The sequence below is a fragment of the Lynx canadensis genome, chromosome C1, assembly GCF_007474595.2.
Source record: "Lynx canadensis isolate LIC74 chromosome C1, mLynCan4.pri.v2, whole genome shotgun sequence".
Taxonomy (NCBI): domain Eukaryota; kingdom Metazoa; phylum Chordata; class Mammalia; order Carnivora; family Felidae; genus Lynx; species Lynx canadensis.
Genome location: NC_044310.1, coordinates 103,730,466 through 103,743,987, shown reverse-complemented (window position 1 = coordinate 103,743,987; position 13,522 = coordinate 103,730,466). Strand labels below are relative to the sequence as shown.

Below are 13,522 nucleotides of genomic sequence, written 5' to 3'. Positions count from 1 at the left end.
GTTTATTTATTTATTTTGAGAGAGAGAGAGAGAGCATGAGCATGAGCAGAGGAGGGACGGAGAAAGAGGGAGAGAGAGAATCCCAGGCAGGCTCCATGCCATCAGCACAGAGCCCAGCATGTGGCTCGATCTCACGAACCATGAGATCATGACCTGAGATCAAGAGTTGGACGCTTAACTGACTAAGCCACTCAGGTGTCCTGGGCTGGTATTTCCTTAAAATATTTAGGTCAGGTGTTAAACCTACTTTCTTTAGGAAACAAAGAGGAATTTGGGTTTGGAGCTATTGAAACTGAAAAATCTATGTCTGGGACCCAGCCAAATACATGGGTCTGAAACTCAAGTAAAAAGGTCATCCTTTGGGAAATAGATTTGGAAATCCTTGGCAGGTCCTGGAAGGCGGCCTCCTAAACCTCAGTGTTGCTACAGTCTAGATTTGGTGTGATTAGAAGAAGAGAATTATGGGAGATGGAACACACGGGTTCTTTCTCCAAGGGGATTTTCTGTCCCCTGGGTTTATCCGATTTTTTTCATCACAGAAATGGCCTCCACCTTCCACCCACGAGAATGTGTGCTGTCTAAACAAGAAGGGCAAAGCTATGGCTTCTTCCTGCGAATTGAGAAGGACACTGATGGCCACCTGGTCCGGGTGGTTGAGAAGGGTAGCCCAGCGGAGAAGGCGGGCCTCAAGGACGGAGATCGAGTTCTTAGGATCAATGGTGTCTTTGTGGACAAGGAGGAACATATGCAGGTGAAAGGGACATTTGGGGTTCTTCTAGGATCTCTTTGGCTCCCACATATCTGCTGATTAGTGTTTGGGGTCAGCAGAGGTCTCCCAGCTGCCACTGGCAAGGCAGACGCCCTATGGCTGTACTTTCTGCCAGTTAATCGTCTCCTCCAAATTAACTGAGAACCACAAAATGGTTCTTAGATTGAATAGTGTCAGAGCTAATAGGCATTGTGCTTGCTCTAGGCTAGGAACTCTGCTGGGCGACTTCATAATCATTATTTTGTTGAACCTTTGTCACAACCCATGAGGTACGTATTACCATTCTGCAGATGAGGGCTCAGAGGCTCCGATGACTTACTAATGTCTTGATGCAGTGAACATGTGGGACGGTCTGACCTCACCCCACTTCTGCCTGCCTCCCCATGCACGCCCTTTCCACCACACCATGCTGTTTCCATGAGCCCAGCTGGGATCGGGGCGCTCTAAGTTCTAACAGTGCTAGAGCCCCGCCCCCTCCAGCCCGCACCTGGTTCTTGGGAGGGGTGGGGTGGAGACGGCTGGACACTGTGCTGACTGTTTGGGCTTCAGAGACCAGCATTCGGAATCCTCTGGATCCAGAGACTGAGCCAGATGGTGAGCATCCCCTGGAATCGTTTCTTGGTTCAAGTTATCTTTTTCTTCCTCCTAGGTTGTGGATCTGGTCAGAAAGAGTGGGAACTCCGTGACTTTACTAGTCCTGGATGGGGATTCCTATGAGAAGGCCATGAAAAAACGGGTAGACCTGAAAGAGTTGGGTCAAAGTCGGAAGGAGCCGAGTTTGAATGATAAGAAACTGCCCCCTGTGGTGAAGGAAGGAGCAGAGACTTGGACGCAGCCACGACTCTGCTACCTGGTGAAGGAGGGGAGCAGCTATGGCTTCTCTCTGAAAACTGTCCAAGGTGGGCTTGAGGGCAGGATTTCCAGAAGAAAGATACTGTTATTGGCTAATGGCTTCTTTGACCACCTTTTCAGATGCTATGGCTGTCTAATTGTAGCTTCTCCCTCCCCTCTCCCTCCTTCCCTGACCCTTCCCTTGCTTTGACTATTGTGCAACAAGGGATCAAGACACTGGACCCATCATGGGGTGACGAGGGGCCACTGGGCACTCCTGTCCCCTAGTGTTAGGCTGAGCTTTGAGATCAGAGTGTTAGAGGGCTGATGCTTCTTTGTTATTCTTTCCTAGCTTCTTTAGGGTGAGGGTGGAGGGGAGAAGGGGGAATAAAAGGCAAGAAAAAGGAAATTTTTCATAATAGCTACTTTTGAGTAAGGATGCTGTCTTCCCACTTCAAGTGCCCAGGTGATCACACATTCAACAAATTCTTGAGGGCCTGTTGATGTGCCAGACACCATTCTAGTGGCTGAGGATGCTATTAAAAATCCCACCCTCCTGGGGTGCCTGGGTGGCTCGGTCGGTTGAGCGTCCAACTTCGGCTCAGGTCACGATCTCGCGGTCTGTGAGTTCGAGCCCCACGTCAGGCTCTGGGCTGACAGCTCAGAGCCTGGAGCCTGCTTCGGATTCTGTGTCTCCCTCCCTCTGCCCCTTCCCCGCTCATGCTCTGTCTCTCTCTGTCTCTCAAAAATGAATAAACGTTTAAAAAAAATTTTTTTTAATAAAAAAAAAATCCCACCCTCCTATGACATTTAAATAGTACCTTCTCAGCTGTGGCCCAGCCTCAACTGCTCTGAGGTACATCCCTGACCTCTGAGAGGTACATAGTGATTTGAAAACTCCTGACCACCAGAAAGTACTAGAAGCTCTGTTTGTAGAGTTTCAGAGATACAGACTATGCAATTGACTGGTTCCGTAATGGTGTCTCTGGGATTTAGAGCCATAGAGGCTACTGGTTCCACCTTGAATTTGCTCCTGCCATGTTCCTTCTGATACTGGAGAGGCACTGGTCATAATTGGGTAAGTGATAAAGAACAGACCAATAGTAAACATAAAACTTGTTTCCAAGGCCTATTTAACCTATAGCAAGAGATATAAACTAGGTAGAAGAGGCATTTCTCAAGTTTGTCCACTATTAAACATAGTGGTGTAGGTGGTCAAGGGAAGCCTGGCATTTCTTAGAAGTCCATTATCAGCAAAATGGTAAAAAAATTATCATAATTCAGATTCAATCCATTTGGCCCTTGTGTTAGTGAACATAATGCATGGTTTAAATGAGCTTTATGAAGAAAATGTTTTCTACATGACAAATATATAACAAGAGAAATTGTAATGGGAGAAATTTTAAGACAGCAGTTTCTACTGTTATTCCTTACAAGTGATTTATTTTGTCATTATGAAGCTGCCCTTTGCCTAGGTTGAAATATTAATATCTTGAAAGAATTGATATCATTTCTCTATCTCTATCTCTATCTCTATCTCTATCTCTATCTCTATCATCTCTATCTCTATCTCTGTCTCTATTTGTATCATTTCTATATCTAGCTGCCTTCTGTGGCTCTGTCCTCCTAGGCTTGCGTCAGTGAGATTTGGTGACCTCATTGGTACATGACAGTTGGTGATAGAACTAATTAAAGAGGACAGGGGGCACCTGGTGGCTCAGTCAGTTGACTGTCCGTCCGACTTCGGCCCAGGTCATGATCTCACGGTCTGTGCGTTGGAACCCCACGTCGGACTCTGAGCCCTGACAGCTCAGAGCCTGGAGCCCACTTCCGACTCTATGTCTCCCTCTCTCTCTGCCCTTCCCCTGCTCACGCTCTGTTCTCTCTCTCAAAAATGAATAAACGTTAAAAAGAATTAAAAAAAAAAAATAAAAGGACAGAATGGAACAGATGCTTTCTAATTCCACAAATGCGAAGAATGGGAGTGTGACAGCGATACAGCCCGGGCACAGCTCGGTGCTTTTCCGGTTCAAAAAGCCAGTGCCACCTGAGATTCCTTCCTTGCATTTAGTTGGGGTCAGAAGTTCTATTAGAATCAACAAAACCCAACAAAGCTCCTAGCACAAAGCCAGGAGCTGTAATTATAATTCTAGATCAGAAGGCAAAGTTAGCCTTAAAATTGGAGGTTGTAATTTTTACGTTATTGGGAGGAAATCCCTTATTGTTGGACTTTCTGTGTGATGGAGTTGTGATGCTGGTCCACTCCCTTTCAGGCAAAAAGGGAGTGTACATGACTGATATAACACCTCAAGGTGTGGCTATGAAAGCTGGTGTCCTGGCCGGTGATCACTTGATTGAAGTAAATGGAGAGAATGTAGAAGATGCCAGCCATGAGGAAGTCGTTGCAAAGGTATAGCCCAAAGGGGCACTTTTCTTACCTTTCACTCTCCTCCTATTGGAAGTGACAGGAAGACAGGAGTGGTAGTTTATGATGGAAGGAATATAATGATGGGAAGCTAATCCTTTGTTTTCAGAGTGAATAGACTCACTAGTGGTGTCAGCAGGGTTAGCATAGGGTTTTGGAACAAGGCTAATTTCGTGTTATTTCAAAGAAAAGTGTTCTAAAGAACTGTCAACTTTATCTTTTGGATCTTTTTGTACCTGATTGGGAGCTCCGTCTGAATTTATAACAAATTGAGTGTTTCACTAAAATGTTTTAGCTCAAACTGGCAGATAAGCAATGTGATGATGAATATAGAGCTACGTGTAGGAGGTGTTGGAAGACCTGTTACCCCAGGTCTTATGTCCTGGGTCCATGACACATGGATTACGCTCTCAGGTTTTCCTTTGAGGTCACGTGGAACCATGAAAACTGACCAACTTCTCCTGGTAGAATAATTTTTCACAGTAGACCTTTACCTTCTTTTCCAAACTCCTTCTCTAGACGTAAGTACTTCGCTTAAGTACCTTTCTGGGTTTTCTGAATCCCAGCTCTCACTTGGGTTCAGTTAGCATCTGTGTGGGTGAGGTCATACTTAACAAAGGGGAAAACAGCTGTAGAAGTGGGGATCGAGAAATCCCAGGGAGATCAGGAGGTAGTGTTATAGTTCAAACTCAGGCCTCACACTGCATATTTTCTGTCGAACCTAGAGACTGTGTGCCTCTGCGCAGAAGCTCTCCTCCTCCCCCGTGCTGTTCTTGGAGACCGCTGTCAGTCTTATTGTGTGTGCTGTTCCAGGTGAAGAGTTCTGGAGGCCACGTCATGTTCCTGCTGGTGGACGAGGAGACTGACAAGCTCCACACCGAGCAGAAGACCAGATTCAGGAGAGAGACGGCCAGTTTGAAACTGCTACCCCACCAGCCCCGGCTCGTGGAGATGAAGAAGGGGAGCAATGGCTATGGTTTCTACCTGAGGGCAGGCCCGGAGCAGAAAGGTGAGGCGCTAGACGAGCAGAAAGCGTGGCAGTGGAACCAATTGAACAATGAAGTCCAATTCTTCATCCTAGTTCGACTCCAGAGTTCTGTTAAGCCCCCAACTTCCTAGCTGCTGCACGAGGAGATAGTAAGAGACTAGAAGGCATAGCCGGGTCATTTTCCATGGGAGCCTGACAACGGGTCTCTCAGGTTTTCCTTAGCAGAATGATAAAGCAGAATTTTAGATCTGGGCGGTAGTGTGCTGTAAATTTGCTCTCCGGGGGGAAAAATTCCACCTAATTTGTAGCATTTGTTGATCTATTTTATTTTATTTTATTTTATTTTGGTGGTACAAATACTCCCATTACATCTGATTTCAAGCTACCAATGTGCTGTCACAGAGTGCAATGTTGAGAAGTATTGGCGAGAAAGGGTTCTCACGAGCTTGGACGAGCCAGCTCCAGTATGCCACCAGATCCGAGGCAGAGGTGTGGGCTGGGGCCTGGGAATCCAATAGAACCAGGAATCTTTCTGATTCCTTGCAACTCAACAAGAAAAGAACTACAGTCCTTCTAGGGAAGCTGAATATGTAAAAGAACGCAGCTTCAGGCCATTTTGCAAACTGTTATTCTCCTAGAAGTTGCTATGTTCTGTTCATTATGTATATTTGAATTAATCAAATGTTAATTTGATTCATATTATATAAAAGCATCCTCAGGGCCTTCTAGAATATCACGTGGATCAAATAGGAGTTCTTCAGTCAAGGAGCCTCCTGTTTAGTAGAGGAGATGCAATACTTATGTCCGTAACTGAAGGTAGTTGTGAGGAGAACCTTAATATGGGTTAGATAAAATACTGTTGGAATTCAAGGTTGGAACACATTTTCCTTACTAAAAAAGTACAGGAAGACCTCATTGTAGAGATGGTACCTGAGCTCAGGCTTTGAAGTATGAATAGAATTTGGACAAACAGATGGTGTGGGAACAACGCAGGCCATTCCATTAGGATGGGATTGTGTGAATAAAGCAGGGAAATATGGGCACAGTTTGGCATCTGAGGTGTAGCACAGGAAACCATGTTAGAAAGGTAGGTTGGAAAGAGATGATGAAGGGCCTTTAATACCAGGTTGAAGAGTTTAGACTTGGCTCTGTGGTCGATGGGGAGTTAAAAGTTTTTTCAACAGTGTGATAAGAAAAAATTAAGCCTATAGCACCTTGGGGGCTTACACATCTCAAACACAATCCTAATAATTCTGCAAGAAGAATTTCTGAACTTAAGGGCTTGGAGAAGATACAGTAATTATTATAAAGTCAAATAGTTGTGGTTTAACTGGGACCAAACTCAGGTCTGTTCTGTTCTTTTTTTTTTTTTTTAATTTATTTTTATTTTTTAATGTTTTTATTTATTTTTGAGACAGAGACAGAGCATGAGCTCTGGGGGGGGGGGGTGGGTGGCAGAGAGAGAGGGAGACACAGAATCCAAAGCAGGCTCCAGGCTCTGAGCTGTTAGCACAGAGCCCGATGCGGGGCTCTAACTCATGCACTGTGAGATCATGACCTGAGCCGAAGTCGGATGCTTAACCGACTGAGCCACCCAGGCGCCCAGGTCTGTTCCGTTCTAAAGCCCACACTTGGGAATGACTTGGTCTGACATTGCATCAAGAAGAATCTGAAGGCAGATCTGTATTGGAGAAGGCAGAGATCAGGGACAGGGAGAGCAATTCATAACTGAAGGTAGGTAGAGTTTAAGGCAGGAACTAATACCACCTGCATTGAGGGTAGAGGAATAGGCTCCAGAGAAGAGGAGATGTGTCAAATATTAAGGCAGCAACAAAGGACCTAGGAGTTGATTGGAATATGGGGAGTGGACACTGAGGAGGAATTGTTCCTACGTGTCAGTGACTGGAGTGATGGTGCTCCCATGAACAGGTGACCTAGAGGAGGAGCTTTGGGATGGGGGTGATGGGCAGAGATGGCTTTTGGTTTGAGTATGTTACATTTGAAGGATCTACGGGATACCTAGTTGGAGATGCCCAGCAGCCAGCTGGAAAAGTGAAACTGGAGCTTGTTACAAAAGTGGGAGGGACAACAAAAAAGACAGTGTGGGAGATCTGAAGGCATCTGGTAAAGACAGTTCAAGTCGGGAGAGGAAGGCGGAAGACACATTGTCGAGGCACGCCCACAAACACATTCACAGTCAAATACACCTAGTGGCTACTAAAATGCCAGCATGGGTTTCCTAGGCTCTGTCTTCTTTGGTTTTGTTCTTCTTTCTTCTTTCAACTCCCCTTTTAATGGCTTAGCTTCTCCATAAGATGTATGGGTTATAAGAGCTTCCTGGGAACTAGCTGACTCCTAACACTTAGCATGTTATTTTGTCAAGATTGAGCCTCAGACACTTTTAGTAACATGATTTTTTTTCCTTAAGGTCCTTTCATAGGTAATGGCTAAGTTTGTTCCTGGAGTAAGTTCTGGGCAGGGAATGAGGCTGGATAGGGTGCTCACAGGCTTTCTCTGATGCCAGTGGGAGGGGCAGTAGTATTCAGCATGCCTTTTACATTTATTTATCAGATCCTTGGGCTCCAGCAGAAATGCCACAGTTTAATTTAGGGATCTTTCTGATAATTTTATTTAATTTTTTGGGAGGGTAGGTCAAGTCGTCAAGGACATAGATTCCGGAAGTCCAGCAGAGGAGGCCGGCTTGAAGAACAACGACTTGGTAGTCGCTGTCAATGGCGAGTCTGTGGAATCCCTGGATCATGACAGTGTGGTGGAAATGATTAGAAAGGGCGGAGATCAGACTTCACTGCTGGTGGTGGACAAAGAGACGGACCACATGTATAGACTGGTAAATAATTCAAGGCCATGCATTCGTGCATTAAGGTTGGGTCCATTCCCTCAAGTCCTCAACCTTTGGCTAAGTTACCACTTTGATTTTCAAACTGGAAGGGGTGTAACGGTCATCATTAAGGCTGCACTGAAGGTCAAGTTGGTAGTGACAATAGAATGCCAAGTGATTGGTACATGAGTTTTAAATCCTTAGATTCAAGATTTTGAAAGAATTTGCGAATGTAACTACAGAATTACTCTTGCTGATCTGAGAAAAATCTACGAACATTACCCTGGAAATAGGCAGATATAGCCCTAACTGTGCCAAATAGCAAACAACTGGATTTTAAACTATAGACCAATAAATGCCATTAACCCTGCATAAAAGCCTAGAAAGGATTATTAAATAGCTCCTGAGCCCTTAGCAAGGGAATAGAAACATGGATTCACCAAGACTAACATTAGTGTCACATTAACCTTATTTGCTCTTAACTTTAATCACAACAGGTGTTACCTGCATGTCTTTTTTTTTTTTTTTTAATAATCTTAATTTTATCACGAGAACTGAGGTTCAGTCTAGTTTAAGAGACATTCAGGGGCCTTCGATGTACCATCCGCCTTGCTAGGTGGTGGTCACACAGATGAACAAAGATGAACTTATTCTATGTGATACACAATAATGGCAGCATCCGAAGGTACATAAATGATAGAGAGCGAGGAATATGATAGGGGTGGAATTAGCCCCTTTTTACAGATTTGCAATTTCTTAGTCTCTCTAAACTTCATTTTTTTAAGTCACCCATCCCAGCCGGTATTTGAACCCAAGTTGTTTTGCTGAGTGCAGGGCTTGAACTCAACGACCCTGAGATCAAGACCTGAGCTGAGATCAAGAGTCGGATGCATAGCTGACTGAGCCACCCAGACACCCCTGAACCTAAGTTCTTAATTCATTCCACCATATTCCCTCTCAGCACATCTTGATTAGGTATTTCAAGATACTTGTGTAAAGAAAATTGAAGAGTAAACTGGATGATAGAAGGATTTGTGGGTTTTTAGCTAGTTTACAGCCATACTTGAAGGAAAAATTGATATTGGAACAATGTCGTTCTGCATAGATGTCTCCAATGGTATTCTGCGTATCCTAAGCTGTTTATAATCCAATTTGGAAACATGGAAAACGTTTAAGATACTTTAGTCATACAGATGGCTTAATGTGTTGATGGGTAATTAATTTACTAGAGATTATAATATTCAAAATATCCAGTCAGGATAGAAAGAAGCATAAAAACTAGTAAGTTTAACTTTAAACAGGAATAAATTTCACATACTAATTTAAAACTAAATTGTATGGATATCAAATGGTGAGACCTGATTTGAGGACTATAAAAAAAAAAAAGGGGCGCCTGGGTGGCGCAGTCGGTTAAGCGTCCGACTTCAGCCAGGTCACGATCTCGCGGTCCGGGAGTTCGAGCCCCGCGTCAGGCTCTGGGCTGATGGCTCAGAGCCTGGAGCCTGTTTCCGATTCTGTGTCTCCCTCTCTCTCTGCCCCTCCCCCATTCATGCTCTGTCTCTCTCTGTCCCAAAATAAATAAACGTTGAAAAAAAAAATTAAAAAAAAAAAAAAAAAGAACAGAAACCTGATGATACCCTACATAGCTGCCCCCACCCCAAAAAGGCAATTTAAACGGACACTTGGCTTTTGGAGAGGACAGTTGGTCAGACCGTACTTAAAATGACTAGTAAGTAATGTATGCTTGGGCAAGTTACCCTGGCTGTACTTGTTTCCTTAGTTGTAAAGTGGGGATAGCTACTGTGCAGTGTTATATGAGCTAATATTTAGAACATTCAGAATAATGTGTGGCATATAGAAATGTTGTTTCAGTCAACATCGTGTCCAGTTCTGAGAACATGACTATAAGAAGTCCAGTATCAAGAAAGGTAATTGGAGCAGAGGTTCTAGAAGTCACAATGTGAGTATTTAGCTTGAATAAGCATAGACTTTTGGGGAGGAAAGGAGAGTATCTTCAAGAATTCTAAAAGCAGGGGTTCCTGGGTGGCTCGGTTGGTTAAGCTTCCAACTTTGGCTCAGGTCATGATCTCAGGTCTGTGAGTTTGAGCCCTACATCGGGCTCTGCACTGACAGCTCAGAGCCTGGAGCCTGCTTCCGATTCTGTGTCTCCCTCTCTCTCTGCCTCTCCCCTGCTCACGCTCTGTCTCTCTCTCTCTCTCAAAAATAAACATTAAAAAAAAAAATTCAAAAGACTAAATGATAACATGATGACTGTGTAAGGGGACAGATATGTTAATTAACTTGATTGTGGTGATCACAATGTGTATGTATATCAAATCACACTGTACATACACCTTGAATATATACAGTTTGTCAATTACACATTAATAAATCTGGAAAAACCATGAATCACAAATTGACAAACTTGGAAGTGGAAATAGACAATTCCACAATAATAGTTGGGAGATTCCTCGTTCTTAATCACGGATCGAGCCACCAGACAGAAGATAAGGAACTCAAGGACTTGAACAAAATTAACTAGATCTAACAAATATAGAGCACACTCTACCCAACAACAGCCCCAACTGAAGCTGCCAGGAATAGGGTGAGCCATTTTTGCTGAGTGGTGACCTCCCAGCTTGTGGAAAAGTTCAGACAGAAGTCAGGAAGTCACTTCTCAGGCTGCTATAAAGGGGATTCTAGCATTAATTCTTTTCCACTCCCTCCTAATTCTATGACAATGATTTAACCATAATGTTTTGGTTAATACAAGAGAGAATTTTGAAAAACATGTTTTCCCCATCTTCTTCCTCCCCCTCCCTTCAGCCCCTCTAAAGCAGGTTCCACACAGGGGTGGGTGGATCTTTGAGATATAACCGTGAATGAAACAAACACCTAAACAAGTTCCTGGCACGTACTAGGCACCGAGATATCTGAAAGTGAATGAAAACTCACTAAGTGTTTAATGTTACTATGCTTGTCCTCAAGATTAGCTGCTGTGATCACATACAGTTGATTTGCCCTTTGGGTAGTGATGTTGGAGGTATTTTTGTATGTAACAAGTCACTGATAACTTTCCACATTTCATTTTATTTTATTTTTTGTTATCATTTTCAAAATAGAATTCATTGTCAAATTGACTAACATACAGTGTGTGAAGTGGGCTCTTGGTTTTGGGGGTAGATTCCCGTGGTTCACTGCTTACATACAACACCCAGTGCTCATCCCAGCAAGTGCCCTCCTCAATACCCATCACCCACTTTCCCCTCTCCTCCACCCCGCCATCCACCCTCAGTTTGTTTTTTCTCTGTATTTAAGAGTCTTGTGGTTTGCCTCCCTGCCTCTCTGTTTGTAACTAGTTTTTCCGCCTTCCTTCCCCCATGGTCTTCTGTTAAGTTTCTCAAGTTCCACATATGAGTGAAAACATGATACCTGTCTTTCTCTGACTTATTTCACTTAGCTTAATACCTTCCAGTCCCATCCATGTTGCTGCAAATGGCATGATTTTATTCTTTCTCATGCCAAGTAGTATTCCATTGAATATATAAACCACATCTTCTTTATCCATTCATCAGTTGATGGACATTTAGGCTCTTTCCATAATTTGGCCTTTGTTGAAAGTGCTGCTATAAACATTGGGGTACATGTACCCTATGAATCAGCACTCCTGTATCCTTTGGATAAATTCCTGGTAGTGCTATTGCTGGGTTGTAGGGTAGTTCTATTTTTAATTTTTTGAGGAACCTCCACACTGTTTTCCAGAGTGGCTGCACCAGTTTGCATTCCCACCAACTGCAAGAGGGTTCCTGTTTCTCCACATCTGCACCAGTATCTGTTGTTTCCTGAGTTGTTTATTTTAGCCACTCTGACCAGTGTGAGGTGGTATCTCAGTGTGGTTTTGATTTGTATTTCCCTGATGATGAGTGACGTTAAGCACCCTTTCATGTGTCTGTTGGCCACCTCGATGTCGTCTTTGGAGAAGTGTCTATTCATGCCTTTTGCCAATTTCTTCACTGGATTATTTGTTTTTTGGGTGTTGAGTTTGATAAGTTCTTTATAGATTTTGGATACTAACCCTATATCCAATATGTCACTTGAAAGTATCTTCTCTCATTCCATTGGTTGCTTTTCAGTTTTGTTGATTGTTTCCTTCAGTGTGCAGAAGTTTTTTTATCTTGATGTGGTCCCAATAATTCATTTTTGCTTTTAATTCCCTTGCCTTTGGAGACATGTCGAGCAAGAAATTGCTGTAGCTGAGGTCAAAGAGATTGTTGCCTGTTTTCTCCTCTAGGGTTTTGATGGTTTCCTGTCTCACATTTAGGTCTTTCATCCATTTTGAGTTTATTTTTGTGTATGGTGTAAGAAAGTGGTCTAGTTTCATTCTTCTGCATGTTGCTGTCCAGTTCTCCCAGCACCATTTGCTAAAGAGATTGTCTTTTTTCCATGGGATGCTCTTTCCTGCTTTGTCAAAGATTACTTGGCCATCCATTTGGGCCCAATTCTGGGTTCTCTATTTTATTCCATTGGTCTATGTGTCTGTTTTTAGGCCAATATCATACTCTCTTGATGATTACAGCTTTGTAGTAGAGGCTAAAGTCTAGGATTGTGATGTCTCCCGCTTTGGTTTTCTTTTTCAACATCACTTTGGCTATTCAGGGTCTTTTGTGGTTCCGTACAAATTTTAGGATTGTTTGTTCTGGCTTTGAGAAGAATGCTGGTGTAATTTTGATTGGGATTGCACTGAATGTGTAGATTGTTTGGGTAGTATTGACATTTTAACAATATTCTTCCAATCCATGAGCATGGAATGTTTTTCCATTCTTTGTGTGTTCTTCAATTTTCTTCATAAGTTTTCTATAGTTCTCAGCATGTGGATCTTTCACATCTTTGGTTAGGCTTATTTCTAGGTTTTTTATGGTTCTTCGTACAATTGTAAATGGGATTGACTTCTTGATTTCTCTTTATGTTGCTTCATTGTTGGTATATAGAAATGCAACCAACTTCTGTACACTGATTTTGTATCCTGCAACTTTGCTGAATTCATGTGTCAGTTCTAGCAGCCTTTTTGGTGGAGTCTTGCAGGTTTTTCATGTAGAGTATCATGTCATCTGCGAAAAGTGAAAGTTTGACTTCTTCTTTGTCAATTTTGATGCCATTTATTTCATTTTGTTGTCTGATTGCTGATGCTAGGACTTCCAACACTATGTTAAACAACAGTGGTGACAGTGGACATCCCTGTCATGTTCCTGATCTCAGGGGGAAAGCTCTCAGGTTTTCCCCATTGAGGATGATATTAGCTGTGGGCTTTTCATATATGGCTTTTATGTTGTTAAGGTATGTTCTTTCTATCCCGACTTTCTTGAGGGTTTTTATTAGGAAAGGATGCTGTATTTTGTCAAATGCTTTTTCTGCATCTGTTGACAAGATCATATGGTTCTTATCCTTTCCTTTATTAATGTGATGTATCACATTGGTTGATTTGCAAATATTGAACCAGCCCTGCAGCCCAGAAATGAATCCCACTTGATCACGGTGAATAATTCTTTTTATATGCTCTTGAATTCAATTTACTAGTATCTTGTTGATAATTTTTGCATCTGTGTTTGTCAGGGATATTGGCCTGTAATTCTCCTTTTTTGTGGGATCTCTGTCTAGTTTGGGAATCAAAGT

The 13,522-nt window shown here is 42.9% G+C and overlaps 1 protein-coding gene across 4 annotated transcripts in view; it reads left to right on the top strand.

Moving 5' to 3' along the window:
* The window catches only part of PDZK1 (PDZ domain containing 1), a 44,964-nt gene that overhangs the window by 18,599 nt on the left and 12,843 nt on the right, over positions 1-13,522 (top strand). For all 4 annotated transcript variants that reach the window (XM_030324714.2, XM_030324713.2, XM_030324715.1 and 1 more), the window contains 5 exons: positions 540-751; positions 1,419-1,668; positions 3,874-4,010; positions 4,839-5,034; positions 7,665-7,861. In XM_030324714.2, the coding sequence (XP_030180574.1) occupies positions 542-751; positions 1,419-1,668; positions 3,874-4,010; positions 4,839-5,034; positions 7,665-7,861 (990 nt within the window). In that variant the 5' untranslated portion in view covers positions 540-541. Of the gene's footprint in view, positions 1-539; positions 752-1,418; positions 1,669-3,873; positions 4,011-4,838; positions 5,035-7,664; positions 7,862-13,522 lie in introns of those variants that run through there.